This window comes from Coffea eugenioides, chromosome 2 (genome assembly GCF_003713205.1).
Source record: "Coffea eugenioides isolate CCC68of chromosome 2, Ceug_1.0, whole genome shotgun sequence".
Classification (NCBI taxonomy): Eukaryota; Viridiplantae; Streptophyta; class Magnoliopsida; order Gentianales; family Rubiaceae; genus Coffea; species Coffea eugenioides.
The window spans coordinates 39,268,739-39,288,159 of NC_040036.1; the positions used below are offsets into that span (position 1 = coordinate 39,268,739).

The window sequence follows — 19,421 nt, forward strand, 5'->3', positions numbered from 1 at the left end:
CACTACATTTAGAGATGTATGGTTAGTATATTTTCTAACTTTGTAGAAAACATTATAGAAGTGTTTATGGATGATTTTACGGTCTATGGTAATTCTTTTAATGCATGTCTCGCTAATCTCATTAAAATACTTGAACGATGCATCGAGACAAATCTTGTTTTAAATTATGAGAAATGTCATTTTATGGTAGATCAGGGCATAATTTTGGGACATGTGGTGTCCTCTAAAGGAATTGAAGCAGATAAAGTGAAGGTAGAAGTCATTAAATGCTTACCTTACCCTACAAGTGTGCGGGATGTTCGTTCTTTTCTTGGTCATGCAGGTTTCTACCGACACTTCATTAGGTATTTTTCGAAAATATCTCATCCTATGTGCCAACTACTTCAAAAAGATGTAGATTTTAATTTTGATGAATCCTGTAAAGTTGCTTTTGATGCACTTAAGGAATCACTGACCTCAGCACTAGTTGTCCCGCCCCCAAATTGGAGTCTACCTTTTGAAATTATGTGTGATGCAAGTAATAATGCTGTTGGTGTTGTACTTGGCCAAAAAAATAGGAGAGCGTCTCACGTCATCTATTATGTTTCCAGAACTCTGGACAGTGCTCAGTGCAATTATTTGACAACGGAAAAAGAACTTTTAACTATAATTTTTGCTTTAGAAAAATTCTGTTCATACTTACTTGGCACTAAAGTAATTGTCTATTCTGATCATGCAACGCTTAAGTACTTGCTCACCAAGAAGGAGACGAAGCCAAGACTTTAACGGTGGATTCTTCTACTCCAAGAATTTGATTTAGAGATTCGGGACAAAAAAGGTGCTGAGAATTTGGTTGCGGATCACATTAGTCGATTGGTCCTAAATGAGACACCCACACCTCTACGAGAAAATTTTTCAGATGAACATCTCTTTGCCATTCATAAGCTAACTCCATGGTACGCAGATATAATTAATTATTTGGTTACTAAGACACTACCTAATGATTTATCTAGGGCTCAGAATGATAAAATCAAAAGTGATGCTAAATATTATGTGTGGGATGAACTATACTTATGAAAATTTTGGTCTGGCCAAGTTATTCGCAGGTGTGTTTCAGATGAGAAAATTCCTTCGATTCTTTTTTTTGTCACTCATATGCTTGTGGTGGACATTTTGGTCCCAAGAGGACTGCACATAAAGTTTTAGAATGTAGTTTGTTTTGGCCTACTTTGTTTTGTGACTCTTACACGTTTTGTAAGACTTGTGAGAGTTGTCAAAAGACAGGTAATTTAGGATATAGAGACCAAATGTCCCTTACCCCAATACTTGTTTGCGAAATATTTGATATATGGGGTATCGATTTTATAGGTCCATTTCCCTCCTCCTTTGGCCATGTGTATATTCTTCTTGCTGTAGATTACGTCTCCAAATGGGTCGAAGTTAAGGCTACTCGGACTGATAATGCTAAGGTTGTGGTAGATTTTGTCAAATCTAACATTTTTGACAGGTTTGGTACACTAAGAGCAATTATTAGTGATCGTGGGAAGCATTTTTGTAATCGCGTAGTGGAGGCATTGATGAAGATGTATGGTGTCACCCATCGTATTTCTACTTCATATCATCCGCAAACCAGTACACAGGCTGAGATTTCCAATAAAGAAATCAAATCCATACTTGAAAAGACAGTGAATCCAAATAGGAAAGATTGGAGTCTGCGCCTCGACGATGCACTATGGGCTTATCGAACAGCTTACAAAACTCCTATAGTATGTCCCCTTATCTTCTGATATTTGGCAAATCCTGTCATCTTCCGGTTGAGATGAAACATAGGGCGTATTGGGCGGTGAAACATTGCAACATGCGGATGGATGATGCGGGAGAACAAAGGAAATTGCAGTTACAATAATTAGAGGAAATCCGCAATGACGCCTATGAGAACTTGCGAATTTACAAGGAGAAAAAAAAGGCTTTTCATGATCAATTGATCTCTAGGAAGAATTTTTGTGTTGGTCAAAAAGTGCTACTTTTTCATTCTAGACTCAAACTTTTTTCTGGTAAATTGCGTTCACGTTGGATAGAGCCTTTTATTATCACTAATGTTTTTCCTCATGGTGCAGTGGAAATTCTAAGTCCAAAGACCAACAAGGTTTTCAAGGTCAATGGTCATCGTCTTAAACCTTTTTATGAAGGATTTCAGGCATATACCATCGAGGAGTTGGCTCTCGAAGAGCCTACTTATTCTGATTGAAGTATAATTTTGTCTAGCCAACGACATTAAAGAAAGGCACTACTTGGAAGGCAATCCAAGAGTTTCAATTTTTAGTCATTTTGTGTTTTTTATTTCATATTTTTGTGTTAAAGGTAAGTTTATTTTGGTTCCTATTGACAGAAAATTTTTATTGTAGGTAAACTCTTAGGCAGACGACTCTCGATTATAAGACGTGCCCATGCTTTATGCTAAATGCAAACCATTGATTTTCAAGTTGCATGGGCAGAAGACCATCTGTTGAGCGTGCCCATGCTTTATGTCCGGAGTGCACTGTTGATTTTCAAGTTGGATGGGCATAAGAGCTTTCGTTATAAAGCATGACCATGCCTTGTAGCATCGTCTTGAGTTTGATTTAATTGAAAAAAATAGAAAAAAAAAAGAACAAGAAAAAAACCTTCATTCCCAATTCGGTTTTGGGCTCGTCTCTCTTATTAGCAAGGGCTTCTATCTTTCCTCTTCTGTTTGTTTCAATTACCCTAACTTGTTCCTTTCCCTTTCCTTTTCCCACAGCCTTGATCGAACCTCCGAGTGCCATCTTCTACCTTTGGTCGCTGCTGCTCCATCATCGGCGAACGCACCATCTTGGGACTGCTCGCCTGGAGTTCTACCGAGTTCCAACAAGAAACGGGTATTATCTAGGCTACTTACCTCTTCATTCATCAATTTCTGGCAGTTCAATTTCATCAATTCAAATTCCTTGCTACCAATTTCTGTTTTCCCCCAGTTAATTGCTTTACCAACTGCACTTGATTTCTTGGATTTATGGACATTGGGTAGATATTTGGTTCTTGGTCATTGGTTGATTGTGCTTATCAAAGTAGTAGTCGGTGGTCAATTGCACAATTGCCATTGTTATAGTCTTTCAATTTTGCAACAATAGCTTGTGGGTCCCTCCATTATTGGCTTTAGGAAGCTTGATTAATCTTCCATCCGTCCACATTGCTTGCCAATTGCATGATTGTCTTCTATTGTTTTCAAAGACAATTGATAGTGGGTTATTCGACTCGAGTTTGGCTTCTACTGGGGATCCCACTTAGCCTCTTTCTTTGACTGGTTCACAATTACTCTTTGGTTATTAACCTTTGTGGGTGCATTTGAATTGTTGAACTATGGCAAAGAAAAAGACTACTTCAACAAAACCAAGTAAAACTTCTTCTGCGCTGCTTAATCCTGCTCCCAAACCTAAGAAACGAAGAGCCCCTATCCAACCGAAGAAAAGGTCATGTTTAGGGATTCACAAAGTATACTACCACCTGGAGATAACGAATTGGGAGGTGCATTTGATGGGTTTAGTTCCGAGCAACTAGAACGGCTTCAAATGTTGTGAGTCAGACCTTTTGCTGCATGCAAATCTGTCCATCACCCTACACTTGACCACCTGCATATTGCTAGTGACGTGGATCGGTTATTTGCTGCAATTGGTTGGCAACAGTATTTGACAATTGATTATCCTTCTTATAGTGAGTTGTCTTGGAAATTTTATACTACATTCAGTTTTGACAAACCAAGTAACTTAACTTTGAGTACTCTTGACGTGGTAAAGTTTAGGTAGTTGGGTGTTGCTATAAATATGTCCCTCAATGAGTTCAATATACTTTTGGGTTTCATTGATTCGGAGGCTGTCTCATCTCCAGAATACATAAACAGTGCATGTGATTATGGAGAACCATTTGCTAGGGATTATATTGACATTTGGCGAGAATGGTCTGTTGATAAGCTCACCTATAATCCTAGCAGGTCCAAGAGTTCTTATTTGAAAGATCCAGTTTTAAGATACGTTCACAAGTTCTTAGCGTTCAATTTTTCTGGACGGAAGGATGCGTCTTGTATTCTCAGTAAAGCTGAATTCTATTTTCCGTGGTGCATGGTCAATAATGTCAAAGTTAATTTTAGATGTTGGTTAGCTTCTCAATTACAGACCGTGCTCACCAAACCACACAAGCCATTAATATTGGGGTCTATTATCACGCATATAGCCCACCGGATGTGTGACTCATTTGGGGAAGATTTCGAAGTGCATGTTGCTCACCCAACGGATCCGTTGGATTTGGCTTGTTTAGAGCGAATGGGTGTTATTCATCGTGTTCAGGACCAATACTAGTTTGCACCTCCAGGGGAGCTACGGCTTCGGTCACCGGCTAGTATCACTCGGCCCCCTGTTGCTGTCCCCGCTGCTACTTCGTCTGTAGACTACGCAGGTCCTTCTACATCCAACTCATGTCTACCATCTAAATGGGATGCTCAGTTCCAGAGTTTGCATGCACAGATACAATAGCTAGATAGTCGAATTATCAATATTGAGCTTCCAAGTTCGCGGATGGTAGAAAACTTGGTGGCTTACTTCGTTTCTGTGGGCTTCTCACCACCCTTTGCCCCGCATTCTTGATCTTTATGTTCAGGGACATTCCCTCTGCCTTTCTTTTGCTCTTAATATCTTACATTGGGGACAATGTCATGTTTAGATGTGGGCGAGGGGTATTTCTTATGGTATCAAAAATTTGTAGCCATTTCTAAATTTTTAATTTTGAGACAAGTAAAATGCAGTTTAGGTAGGATGAAAATGCAGTTCAAATGCAAATATGAGTAGGGCAATGTTATTAGCATGAGTATGTTATTTTCTTGCAATTGATTTGAATGATGGATGTGCTAGATTTGACATAATTTCAACTATTTTGTGAGCTTTTGGGCTTTATGAGCAATTTAGTATATTTTGCTCTATCTTCTTTTGTTGAGTGATATCACACATGATTTGACATTCTAGAACTTGCTTTGTTATGCATGTGGAGACCACTCTTGAATTTGATCATTAAAATGACAAGGGCAATTAGGTTTAACCCTTTTTACTATCTAAATGTCTTCCCTAATTATGTTTACCCTTAGTTAACTGTGTTTGAGCGTCAACCCTTTTCTTTGTTTAATAACCAAATTTGTTACCTTAAACTTTTTTGTTTAGACCTTCTCATTTGAACCTTGTGTCAAAGGAATACCATAATATTCTTGCATGACAATCTCAAGTGTGTTCCAAAAGTACGTTTATGGTTGGCAAGTGTGATAGTCATGCTGGTTCAAAAGAAAAAAGAAAGAAAGAAAAAAATGCAAATATGAAAAGAAAAAAATACAAAAAAAAGAGAAAACAAAAAGAAGAAAACAAAAAAAAAGAGAAAATTTTTTGTCGTGAAGTGCACTTGTGTTGTTTTGTAGTAGTTGGGCCAATGCCTAAATTGTGTTTGCACTTGCCAAGTTTAGTGAAGCTATTGACACTCCTGGAAGCCAGCTATACATGTGAATGACAAAGGAGTTTGACTTCATGCAAAGTACTATTTGGTATTTCCTTTGATATATTTACACCTAAAATTTTTCCTTTTTTTCAACCCTTAACCCAAGCCTCATTACAACCCTTATAAAGATCCTTTGATTGTTGCATTAAATTCATTTTAAGTGGTGGAAACGTGATATATTAGCAAGCTTATGGTAATGTCATTTCATGGAGTTGATTTGAGTGCTAAAAATTCCTTAAACATTTGAGTGCAGAGTGTATACACTATTATCCGTGTGAGAACTGTTGAATCTTGTGCATCCTGATTTTGATAAAATTGTTGAGAAGACATGATACTTGTGTTAGTATACATTGTACTATGAAATATTTACCATCTTGACTGTGATTTTTGGATAGTGAATGCTTGAGGGCAAGCATCGTTTAAGTGTAGGGGAATTTTTTAAGTGGCTAATTGTGCATATAATTGGTGAATATTTTCCCCTTTAGTTTGCTAAAATATGGCGCTAATCGATATATTTCACTCATATTTGAATTTTGGTATTGTTGGTGAGAATGAAGTAAAAGGTGCATTAAAAGTCGACTTTCCATAAGACGTCTTGTTATAAGACGTTCCCACGCTTGGTCAAACGCAAGGTGGTGCTTCTAAAGATCTATGTCTAGAAGACTCCAGTCTGTTAAGCGTGCCCACGTCTTATTTGACAAGACAGTCAAGAGTTCTCAGGACATGAGATCAATCTGTCAATTGATCAAGAAGCCGGTTGCATCCCATGATTTTACACATTAGTCACGGAATTGGAGATCTTGAGGGGTTATGACTTGATGTAATTTATTTTGGAAATTAATTGATAGGTCTTGGTTGGTTAGTTTAGTTTAGGTAGGAGTCCTAGAAGGAAAAAGAGATCTCATCCTTATTAATAGGGGAGAAAATGGATGTGGGCTCTATCTCTGATTCCTTTTCCTCTTTCCCTCTTCGAAAAAAAAGAAAACCATTATTTAGTCTTGGTCGCAAATCCACCATGAGGATCGGCTAATTTCTTTTCTAGTTGAAGGTTAATTGAAGCTTTGATTCGACTATATTGTGAGATCTAATTTGATTTGTTTGTTTCATTTATTTATCAGTATTTATATATTCTCTGTTCATTCATGATTATGATTATTTTCTATAGTTAAATACCTGATCAATATTTAATTGTCGAAATAGTTTAGTGCCATCTAAAATATCAAATCCGTAATTGCTTGATGATTTTAGTATCTGTGGCGCGTGATATAATTTGATTGTAAAAGAGACTTTCGAATTTATGTCATAGGAATATATAATCTAACTTAAATGAATCGAGCTTGTGTGTTTGTTGGTTAGAATTAGTAGCTTCTCTAATTATTAATGTTGTCAATATGTTAAATCCTAAGAATTTGTTTAGGGTTGCTTAATTGGCAAGAGAAATAGTCATAGAGCGTGTTGTGGTTATCGAAACAGTAAGGAGAGGCAGGTTGTCAGAGCGTATTGACAACCATAACCAGTTTATTTATGAATAAGTGATTTCACCTTTGTATCGATGATCAGTTAAATGAACCAAAGCGAAAATTAGACCTTCAACTAGAGTGTTGCCTATTCTTGGTTTAGTTTTATTTAATTTTGTAATATTGTCTTTATTTTTATTCAAGTGAGCTATTTAGTTAATTTCTCCTAATCCCCCATTCTTCACAAAGAAATAAATCACCCAATCCCTATGGATACGACCCTACTCACTGCTACACTCAAATTCATATTTTTAGAGTAGGAACTTTTATTTTTGCTGGTTTGACAAGCCAACAGTGATCGAAGAAATTGCACATAGCCTTGCTTTGCCAATTCATGGTTATGTTCCCTAACAAAGAGGCCAATAGTGAACTTTCCAATACCTGTATTTCTTGAAACTTCAATAGTTGCTAAACAACCAACTCTTGTTAGCCGTTTAGCCTCTTTCTTGCGATGCTCTAGATCACTGCTCGTTGCTAAAGCCCTCTATATTGCAGACCCACCATTTGTATCACTATACCATGCTTATCTTTTCGTTGATCACGGTCTTTAATACTGAAGCCGACCATTTTGCTATAACATGAGTGAAATTTTGTGGCATCTGTGACGACCCCACCTCTCCCTAAGGCGTAACCAAGGGTTTGGCACCGTCTGTCCAACTATCATCAGGACTCACTCACTTACATTCTTGAAATAGTTTTTCACATCTCTAAATTAACATAAAAAGTTTCATTCATCCAAGAATTTCAACTTAATTTACAAACCAAAAGTGAAATATAAGATTTCATTAACAAAGATCCCAAATACATTTCATCTACAAAAGTACAAGTACATGAACATTATACACACTATTTCACACTTACTTGCTCCAGCCTCCACTCCTGTAAGGAAAACAAAACTAAAAGAATGAGTTAAAAGTCCAGTGAAATTCCCAAACAAGCAATCAAGTAGATAAAGTGTGAGAGCCCGTATTTCCCTAATATTTTTCCCTAGGGTTTTCCCCTTTAATGGCATGTTTTCTGCATTTTCTGGCTAGAAATATTTTCTTGGGGAAATTTTATGAGCAATTATAGTTTTTAGATAATTTTTCTAGTATTGGAGAATTTTTAGAAAATTAAGAATATATATTGGATGTGGGACCCACTAGTGCGAAAAGTTCGGAAAAATTCGGCCAATAAGGTTAAGTTTCGGATACTGTGAAAAATTTATCGGGTGTTAAGAGATAAGTAGTGTGTGTGAAGTGATTGAGGTAAGAGAGAAAAGAAAGATAAGAATGCATTTAATGAGGACAAGTGTCATCTTCTCATTAGTTGGACTTTAAGAAACACTATTCACTTTCTTGACTTTTTTTTTACCAAAGGATTAAATATCAAAAATTGCACAAAATGCACCATTTTTCTCTCCTTGTGGCCGGTTCTCCTTGAGCAAAGAAGGAAGGAACTTTTTCAACTTTCAAGCTTCCATATGCTTCAATCTTCTACAAACAAAAGCCTAGATTAGATTCTACTCCATAAAAACCTTTCTTCTAGTGATAGTAAGTGTATTAGTGAAGTTTGTTTGAAGCTCTAAGGTGGCCAACATCTCTCTCTCTCTTGTTACTTGGTAAGTGATGCTAGAACACTCTACTACACCTAATGATGTTTATGTTATGCTTAGAAGTAGCTTGAGTGATGGAATATGTGATTTATTTCTTGATTTGAAGAGTTTTGGTGAAGTTTTCCATTTTATGATGAATTTTCTGGTTTCATATGATTTTGATGTTGTGGACTAGTATGATGGTTGGTAATAAGGGGCTTTGGCTCTAGTAGGTGTGAATTGTGGTTAAATGCAATCAATTTTGGGTTTGGAATGAAATGTGAAAAGTTAGGGTTCATGAACCCCTAATCTGTCTGAAATTTTAGGTCATAGATAGAGGCCGAATTGGACTTTGCTCAAAACATGAAAGTTGTAGGTATTGATGAGTATGAAGTGCCTGCAAAATTTCAGGGCATTTGGAGTAGTATAGAGTGAGTTATGCCGTTTTTACTGTTGCTGTTTTTGGTGAACAGAATGTCCGAACTGCGATAGGAATTGTCTGTTTTGACTGGAATTGGTTTGGATTCTGTTGTTGGTGTCTTCTGATGAAATGTAGCTGGATATCTTAGCTTTCATGTGCCTTTGGAATCAATGCAATTGGACCTGTGTAGCCTGAGATAGACGTATTACAGTTTTGTGTGATTTGGGAACCTGCAATTGCAGTTCTGGCTGGGTTTTCTGCATTTTTGACCTAGTTGTGCTAGGATTTGGACTGAGAGGCCTTCTACATTGTTGTAGCCCTGTTTCATAGCTTCGAAATGGTGGGTCTTACACCCCCAACCGATAATTGTAGTGAGAGTTGTGCCATTACCGCATTATGACGTCAAAACCGGTTTTCTTATCAAGGCCTACATTAAAGCCCTTTCTTAATTTCTGGTTGCCTATGATGCTTATTTATGCATATGAAACCCTATTAGGGTTAAGATTGGTATGGCTTTATGACTCGTTATCGAGTCTCCATGTTTTTGTTTGCATGTTTAGGGCTCGCTCACATTCCGGTCTTTTCCTAGCTAACTTTTGTACTTGTACTACTTTGAGCCTAGTGAGCGGCTTTTAGGAAATGAGATGACTTTTGTGTGAAATGTTGGGACTGATTAGAGGAAATAATGAAGCCTTAATGCCTGGAAAAGTAAGAATTTGAGGGACGGTGCTGCCCGATTTTCTAGGCCGTTTGGTTCCTTAAAGTAGATTTGCCTTTTGGTGGAAATGAAAGGCTTTTGGGTTGTTTGCGCCTAAGTCTTCATGTTACCTTTTTGTTTCCAAGAAAATCATGTTTTCCACCCTTGCATTAGTAATTATTTTGGCGAGGCATATGACTAGTAGTCGAGCCTCATGTGCATTGTGTTTACCCGATTCTGGAAGTAAAACCTTCAATTGGTTTATTTTGATTATTTTAGGGTTTCTTGGCGATTAAGGCCAATCTGAAGTGAAAACTTTTGAAGTTAAGCCGGTGAGTGTACCACTCCCCTCCATTGCTATTTAACTTGATTTCTGCTCTGAAATCTGTTTATTTGTTCGAGACGAGGGTGTACTTTATCACACTCGTTCTCTAGTCTGTTCATATGCCAATTTACTATGCAAAATTTGAATCTGTTATCTGTGTCTGCATCTGTTCGGATTTCTATGACCTATGAGCTCAATCCTGTGGTTAAGTTATTCAAGTCGGGCCGGCAAGGGCCTGGACGATTAGATAACGAACCACGGTAGTCTGTTTTGGGATCTTTGGGTATTGAGACCCTTGATTCCGGGTATACTCGAGTATTACCATTTCTGTTCGGTTACGGTGAGCGGGCCCGGTAAAGGGGTGTTTGGTGGACGAAATTCGGTGTAAAGAGGGGTCTACGGACGCGTTGGTTCTATATACGTTGACGGAGAGTCAACCGGTTTGGATCAAGTACTGCGCTGGGAAAATTTGGCTCATGAGAGCCACCCGTATCCTTCTGATTTGAATTATTGGTTCTTTTGTTTTACCTCTGACATGTGTACCTGATTTGTTAAATGTGAAATGCCATGCTTTTAATGCTATCTGTTTGGTATCTCATTGAGCGCAAGCTCACCCCTTTCTGTTCCTTTTGTTTTCCTTACAGGAAAATAAACCCCTTTTGGTCTGGATTTGACAAATGGCTGCCAAATTGAGCTAGTTGAACATATCTTTTGTATAGCTCATGTATTAAAACCCTAAGTGTACTTTTGGGGCGTTTTCTCTTTTGATTTGGCAAATTTGAAAACTTTTGTATGTCATTTTGATTTGTAAACGCTAAAGTTCAGATGTGAATGTTTGTTGGCTATTTCGGTTGGGTTCTGACGGGTCGGTCACTATTCATGGCCGACTCCGGATTTCATTTTTTTTTATTTTGGGTTATTTTACCATTTTGACTCGTTTACGCTCGTTCGTAAGTTCCGGATCGCTATAGATAGTTCTAGTCTGCATCGTGAGTCCTGGCGAGAGCTGGGCAGGCAGTCCGCTCACCCCTTTGGTTCGCCTTAGGGGAAAGTGGGGCTGTTACATAAAGCACGGAAAAATTACATTTAACACTTCACACACTTTGCACAGTAATGAGTAGTCATTCAAGAAACAACAGTCATTCAGTCACACACTTTGCACAGAAATATCATTGGAAGGATACGTGCTCACTTGGACCCATTCATTCGGTCATTCAGTCGCTATCCATTTCCCTTATACCTCCGACATTTGAAAGCATTTAAAAGTAAAAACTCCTTCAATGTTCATTTCAGTTATTAATTCAGTCATGCATTTCAATCATTGCATTGCATTCATTGGCCAGTTCTTTACCCGATTTCATGGTCATACTCGAATATACCAAACACTGTCCCAGGGTCACCAACCGCCCGACCGAATCCGCTTTTAGCTCAAGTCGACTAGCAACAAAGGGCAAGGGTCCAGTTCAGCCAAAGACTTACATTCATGCATAAGTAACATTCAATCATTTGATCATTAAAAATTCACATTCACTTAGGTCGAGTGCGATAAAGTACACACTTGTCCATTGAAAATCCATTTAACAATCATTGAAAAACATTTAATATTCAAGCAAACATTTACAACATTTCACATAGTCATTGGAAGCACAACATGCAAGGAACACTCCCAATCAATCGCAATCTTTCACTTCAACCCTGGTTCGTCCTCTTGAACTCTCTCGAGTCCTGTGGTCATATTCCATATTAAAAGACTTGCAATACAAAGACAAAATACATGAAAAAATTGAGGTTTCAAAACTTCAATTAAAAACTGCATCAATTTACGAATTTTATACCTGTATAGCTTATAAAAAATAGAACATTTTCTTGTTGAAATCGAGGAGAAAACCTCATGTGCATACTAAATCAATATTGCAAGAGTCATTTGGAACACAAGAGCATCAATTCTAATCAGGCGTTTGAGGAAATTAGAACAAGACTTTCAAAGTGCAAAATTAGAAATTGTCCAACTAGAAAATGATTTGAAGAAACTCATTTCCTTTCATTTAAACCTCTTGTTTTGATTCAAAACTAACACACATGCAAAGAAATAAATCAAGTGTTTTGAGTAAAATCATATGTAAGGGAAAAACAAAATTGCTCTAAATTCACACCTCAACCCTCGCTTGTTAATATCAAAGGAAAATCATGTAAATAAAACTTATATAAATAGATCTCATGGCTTAGTAACCCTATGCAAGATACATGCTCGCTCCTTTTTGTTCTTGGGAAGAAAACAAGTAGAATATTTTAAGTTTAAAACTTGACATACGCAACTAAACATCATGTTTAAAATGTTCATCACGTTCACCATGCAAAATGTATGTATTTTAGCAAAATTTCAACACATATACTACCACTAGAGTGGACTCAAACATCCCTAAGCAAACTAAGTCCAAATCATCCAAAAATTACATTTTCACTTTCACTTTCACTCACTTATACTACAAGAAAAGAAACAGGCAGCATTTCCCCTGTTTTGTCTTTCATTTTCCTCCAATCAAAGCTAACTTTCATAGCCAAACAGCCTCAAACGATTCCACAAGTTGAAAGCTACAAAGAGTCCTTATTTTAGCCACAAAACTAACTATATTAGGCATATACCTAGCATACATTCAACATAAATCTAAGTTGGAAATTTAAACCCTAAACTGGAATTTAACACCAAGAGTTAGAAATCCTTCAAGTGAAGCCAAAAATACATGTACAAGCTGGAAAATCTTCATGGCAGCCCAAAATTTCATAGTAAGCTGGAAAATAATAATTCAAGGCTGGAAATTTCGAATGAAAGCTGGAAATTAACACTAAAACTAGAAATTAGAATATAGAAGCTAGATAACCTCATACCAAAGCTAAAATTTCATATCCAACTTCATATCAAAGTTAAACCATTCATATCAAGGCTGACCAATACATTTCAAAGCTGAAAATTGCAACCTACTAAGAAAAATCATGAATCTTCGATGAAATTCATCACAATCAAGTCATGTGTTACTTAAATTTCAAGATAAGAAGGAAAAGAGATATTTCTTAGTGATATACCACAAACTCTAAGAGAAATGGCAAGACAAGAGCTTTTCTTCCTCCAAAAAACTCCACCAAGGCTCACCTCCAAACTTCCCTCAAAATTGATCAGAATGGATTAGGATTGATCTTTGAATTTCTCACAAACAAGCAAGGAAATCAAGTTGAACTATGAAGTTTTTCTCTCTTTTCTCTCCTCTAATTTCGTCCAGCCATAGCTCAAGAAAAAGAAATGTTTGTTAGGTGAAATGGAAGTTTAGTTATAAGAGAATTAGTCATGGTCTTGGTCAACCCTAGTTAGATGATTGACAAATGGCAAACAACCAACTAATGTCTATCTAATTAACCTTAAATATCTCTTTTCCACCAATCAACTCTTAACACTTCTTTTCTAAGAATCTCTTTTTACACAAAACTCCCTTTAATTCACCAAATTTATTACTCACACCTCACTAGCCGGTCACACTACCTTAATGTACTACGAAACTTAACATGTACTAAAATAAAAAAAGAAAAATGATAAAAATCTTGACTCAACCAATAAAATCACAATGAAATTAAGGCAAGCAAAGTAAAATAAAAGAAAATATAAATTAAATTTTTCAAAAATAAGAGAAAATACAAAATAACTTTTCGAGTCCTCACAGCATCTTCAATGGCATCAAATCTTAATAGTCTTATGTCATCAAAGGATAAGTTGTCAAGCCGATCAACAATAGCTCACCAATTAATACCAGCTTCAGAGTTCAATGATTTCCTAGATGACCTCATAGGCCTATCATCTATATCAACTGTCATGTTTTTGTTGTCTAGCATGATGCTATAACTTGCATTCATATCACTTCAGCAACAAAAACAAGGAATACTTGTCATTTTAAGCTTTTAATCTAGCATCAACTGCATCTATCCACGGGAAATGTTCTAATCAGAGATAAATGTGCATGCCATCAATGAAAAAGATAGTCGTGGTTTCTTTTATTATTACAAGATGCACAATTGACACATCTAAGTAGTGAAAATCATGCTAAATGTCAACAATGGAAAATGGCATGTTACAAGAACCTAAATTAAGAGTTCTTTTCTTCATTTTATGAACCTAATATACGTAAAAGATTATCAAAACCTCAAGCACTAAATAAATAATCAAATTTACTACACCCACTCTTGGTTTTTGTCTATTTGCATACCATTGAGTGGACTAACTTCTATAGAAAAATTAGATGTGTATGACTTCCACAACCCAAAATCCCAAATCAATTGAAACTTAATAGACAACCAAAATTAGACTTACTACAACTGGAAAGCATACACAGAGACCAAAAATTAACCTTGACGGGCACATCCAGAGAAAATTCAAGACATAACAACCAAGAAATTGTTGCAAGAGAAAACAAACCAAAGGTTGCAAAAGAAAAAGAAAAGGACTAGCTTTTTATCCCAAAGAGTGAATTTTAAATTTCCATAATAGAAAAACCTTAAAACTCTTAGCTAAGTGATAGGGTGCATTTTAGTAGGTTATTTTGCTAATATTTCATAGTTGTTGGACTAAATATTACACTATTTGGTGGATTCTACTTAGGTTATGTGTTTGGTGTTAATTGCAGAAATTGGTAAAGAAAAAGTGCTGAAAATCAACATTCCAAAAGACTTCCTGACAGTTAGGTGTGGGCACACCTAATTCCGGCCTTCAAATCCGATTCTCGGGATTTATTGCACGTGGGAGGCTTCCAAAATTACATCAAGAAGTTGGCTACAAATTGGGAAACTAGTGGGACCACTTTGAGGAAAGAAGAAAGTTGAGGAAGTTGACTTGTAATAGGACTCTCTTTTAGGAAGTTGATTGGTATTAGATTACCAATCAATTAGGAGAAAAAGTAGGGAGAGAATCGGCTGAGCATGTCAATCATGATCCTTTGTAGCTAGGGACAAAACAACAACATTTTTCGGTTGTCTTTTACTTCCTCTGTTGACCGAATTTGGGGAGACAAAAAAGTGAAGGCTTTTCTCAATTGTTTCACATGGTTTGTTCTCCATAATGGAGAACTAACTTCTTATTTCTAGTCAAGGGGACAACTGAAGATTTGGTTCAACAATAACTGTGAAATCTAAATTATTTTAATTGTTTCCTTCATTTATTGGTATTTGTATGTTTCTGCTTTTAATTGTTATAGCTATTTATATGATTGAATATTTGCGCAAAATTTAACTATTCACGTAGTCTATTTGCTAATTGGGGGGTACTTGAATTCGTAATTGTTCGATTACTTCCGTCCCGATAGCAATTGGCATAATTGGATTTATGTAAAAAAAACATACGATCTAACGTAAACAAACCCTCGGAGCGTGTTTGTTAGTTAGGGTTAGGCTTTTCTAATTCTTAATGCAATCTAGAAATTAAATCCTACGGTCGTACCTAGAGTTATTTCTTGGTTAGAGAAATAGTTAACGGTTGTACCTTAACTATCGAAAAAATAAGGAAAGACTGGTTGTTTATCGCATGTATGACAACTATAACCAATCTATTAATAAATATTGGAATTATATTTGAATCGATGATCAGTTGCATGAACCATTTCTGAAGTGTATCCTTGGTTCTCAATTAATTATTTTTCGCATTTAATTTATTTAGTTAGCAATTCATTAGCGTTTAATCCTAAAACCCCCCGTTTGTCTTGACTCAAAAGGAAACAAACTTTTCCTCAGTTCCTGAAGAGACGATCCTACTTGCCACTGTCTACTAGTTAGTAATTTTGTCAATTAGTCAATTCTGGTATATTGGATTAAGCACGCTCTTCAGAACCAAGGTGAATCAAGTAACCCATTACACATCTAGAGTCCCTGCTCTAGTACTTGGAATTGATTATTAGCTGCTTTTGGTGGTTGTTAGATTTTTTTATTATTATTGCACAGACTCAATAACCTGTCACTAAAGGCACAAGCTTAGATAAAAATAGAGCATGAGATGCAAAATGAGATGGCAAGAGCCCCAAAACATAACCACGGAAACTCAAGACAACGAATTGTTAGAAATAAAATAGAAATATTTACCTTAAAATACGATTTGCTCGGATAGTGGCCAAGCAGCTGGCTTCGCCCTTTCTAAATTTAGAGGGAGTAGTTAGTTAGAAGAATAGTGCAAGAGCTGGTGAAAGAAAAAGGGAAGGAGGATCGAAGGAAACTTAGCAGCTATATGTTGTCAGGCCAATTAGAGCAAAACCCCTGATAAACCCTATCAAGGTTTTCTCCGAGTAATTCTCATTTTTTAGCTCAAGACCTGACTTTTTTACCCGTCCAAAAAGGCTCAGTTCTCACTTTTAATTCTCAATTAATCGTGTGAGACCCAACCCATCTAAGATTTACTTTAAAAACAGTAACATTAGATGAGAAAGTAGTAAAGTATTTTGATTATAGGGTAAATTATGCTATGAAAATAGTAAGTTTGAATACTGATTTGTTAAGCATTAGTTTTGCCAAATTTACTACTTAATAGCACAAACTTACTATTTTATATGTGAAACTTACACAAATTTGGGCTAGTAAATTTAATTACAATAATAGTAGGTTTTGAAAGACAAATGGTAAGCCTTATTGATCAAGGGTAGTTTTTATAAGTGACTAAAATTTACTACTTCATTGCATAAACTTACAAATATATTTGTGAAATTTACTTAAAGCTAGGTTAGTGTTAGTAAATTTTTTACAATTATAGTAAGTTTTGGAAGATAAACTGAAAGTTTGTACATTGAAAAAGTAACTTGTATGGATGACTAAAACTTACTACTTTATTGTCTAAACTTGCCATTTTAGTTGAAAAACTTACATACAACTAGATCAATAAGTTTAATGAGGTCAATAGTAAGTTTTGCTAGATAAATGGTAAATTTGGCTATTAAAAAGGTAATAGTAAGTTTTTGTACAAATTTACTATTTTACTTTTTTATTGTACAAACTTACTATTTTACTTGAAAAACTAACATACAGGTAGACAAGTAAGTTTAATCAAAATAATAGTAAGTTTTGTTAGATAAATAGTAAATTTTACTAATAAAAAGGTAACTTTTGAATTTTGGTACTTTATTGGACAAACTTACTAATTTACCTCAAAAACTTACCTATTGCTAAACTGAGTAAGTTTGACAAAAAATATAGTAAATTTCATTAAGATTCAATACTAAAAATTAAATTTTGTTAAGTACTTAAAACTTATCATTTTACAAGACAATCTTACTAATTTAGCTGAAAAGTTACATGTACTTTGGATGAATTATTCAATTCACAAAAAAAAGGAACGCAAAAAGCTGTAAACTGTCATAAAAGTAAAGAAAATCGGATGTTCAGATCAACTGATATTATTTTATATTAAGTCACCCAACAGCATCGATACCATAGCACTATTCAACTTAATGTATTCATATTTCAAGCTTCAGATTTCAGTTTTATCAAACGCATCCTTTGTCTTTCTTAGCTTCGACATTGTCTCCAATTCTCTCTTATATATCACTACCTACTAGTTTAAGTCTTAATTTTGCAAAAAATAAAGTCGATGTGGAATTTTTAAATTCTCACCAAGACCGTAAATAACATCAAACTAAGTTAATGAATTAAATCCATCCTTTAGGGTAAGTAGTTGAATGGACAATTAATGCACAATTGAAACTCACTCTTTGCAATGCATGTCTTATTCTTAGCGTGGTCAAAAGTTGTTGCATTTAATTTGGTCAGGTTTGCATCTCTAAAGGATAAAGCCAACACTGCCTTAAAATTGGAAGAAGGGTCTTTCAAAAAAAAAAAAATTGGAAGAAGGGCCAAAAAAAAAATCATCCCCAAAGTAGTGTGAACTGATTACAACTCATAGAACTATAAAAAGTCACCCTTTTGTACAACTTTTGGATGCAATTATTCTGCATCCATTGCTTATCGGCCCAATCCTAACATTTTGTTTCATGGCATAGTCATATATAGATAAATGCTGGCACAAACTTATAATTTAAGCAACAGAAAGAAACAAAATTTAGTGATTGAATTTAGTTTAATGTTTCATCTTGAAAAGCAAAAGTTGCCTCCTTTCCACTAATATAGGACCTACTAATCTCCCAAGTTATCTCCTTTCTACTTAACATTATCACCTGCCAGTCCTTTGGCCCGATGGTCACTGCCAAGCATTTAAGTCTTAATAGTGTTGGGAGGTTAAGGGTTCAACCTTGCCTTCCACCAAATTGCTACTATATATAGCTGCCTTCAGTGGCTCCCCATTTCTCTAGATTATGATAGATTATATTATAAGGCTTAAAGGTTAATGTGAAAAGAAAAAAATCTGAATGAAGTATTAACAAAACTGCTAGTAACACAGCAACCTTCTAAACCTGTTCACAACTAATAGAAACCAAAACGAAAACATAATTTCATTTGGCGAACAGAGGTATTTTAACCACTGAGCTTAGCTCAGTAGCCACCAGGGAGGGAGGGACTTAAATTCTTTTTTGGGCTGTAGGTGAGGGTTCAAAACTCACATGCAGCAAAAAAAAATTTAAAAGTAGTGTTATAGCACTCCCTTAGTCTAGTTGGGTCTGTATACCCACTAGCTCCTAACACAAGCCTCCTTAGGCTCCCTCTCCCCCTAAATTAGAATAGAGTAGGTTATACAATGTATCGTTGCTGGCAAAAAAGAACAAATGTATTTTGCTCTTAAGTCAAAAACATGAAAAAATCTAAATAGTGTGATGTATATTGCTTTCTACCAAAGTCTAAAAGAAAAACATTGAAAACTGCACAAAAATTTTCTAATCCCAGAAACCTAGAAAGTTTAAAAAAAATTAATACATTGTCGAATACAATTAATAAATTGTCAAAGGCAATTAAAAAATCTTTAAATCACTAACCGAAAAGGCAATATGTGTTCTACATGAATTAAAGAGTGAATCCATAAATTGAACTAACAAATTAATTACAAAAAACCTTGCCAGAAATAAAAATCAAATCCTAATTTAGAAAATTCAAATTCAATGACCTAACCATGAAGAAAGTGAAAGAAATTGCAACCGTACAGCGAGTCATACAAATCGTGTGATGATGACATGGATGCCATGTCATTCATGATGCTTATGTGTATGATGACTGTATAGACACGTCACTAAGCAGGACATTACGTATCTGCCACGTGTCGTCCTCGTCAGAAAAAAAGGGCGCCGTCCAGTCCTTTAGTACGGGTGGTTCTCCTCCTCCTCGCTCCAGGCGTCGTCCTCCTGGGCCGCCACGGCTTCATGAACGCCGGAATCCATCTTCTCCCAAAAATCCAACCC

At 35.8% G+C, this 19,421-nt stretch overlaps 1 protein-coding gene across 1 annotated transcript; it reads left to right on the top strand.

Annotated features, from left to right (window-relative positions):
- Nucleotides 1-1,286: 1,286 nt before the first annotated feature.
- Nucleotides 1,287-2,227, top strand: LOC113759690. The gene is made up of 2 exons (XM_027302267.1): nt 1,287-1,749; nt 2,097-2,227. Exons 1-2 carry the CDS (start codon nt 1,287-1,289, stop codon nt 2,225-2,227), a joined length of 594 nt encoding a protein of 197 aa, XP_027158068.1.
- The last annotated feature ends 17,194 nt before the right edge of the window (nt 2,228-19,421 follow it).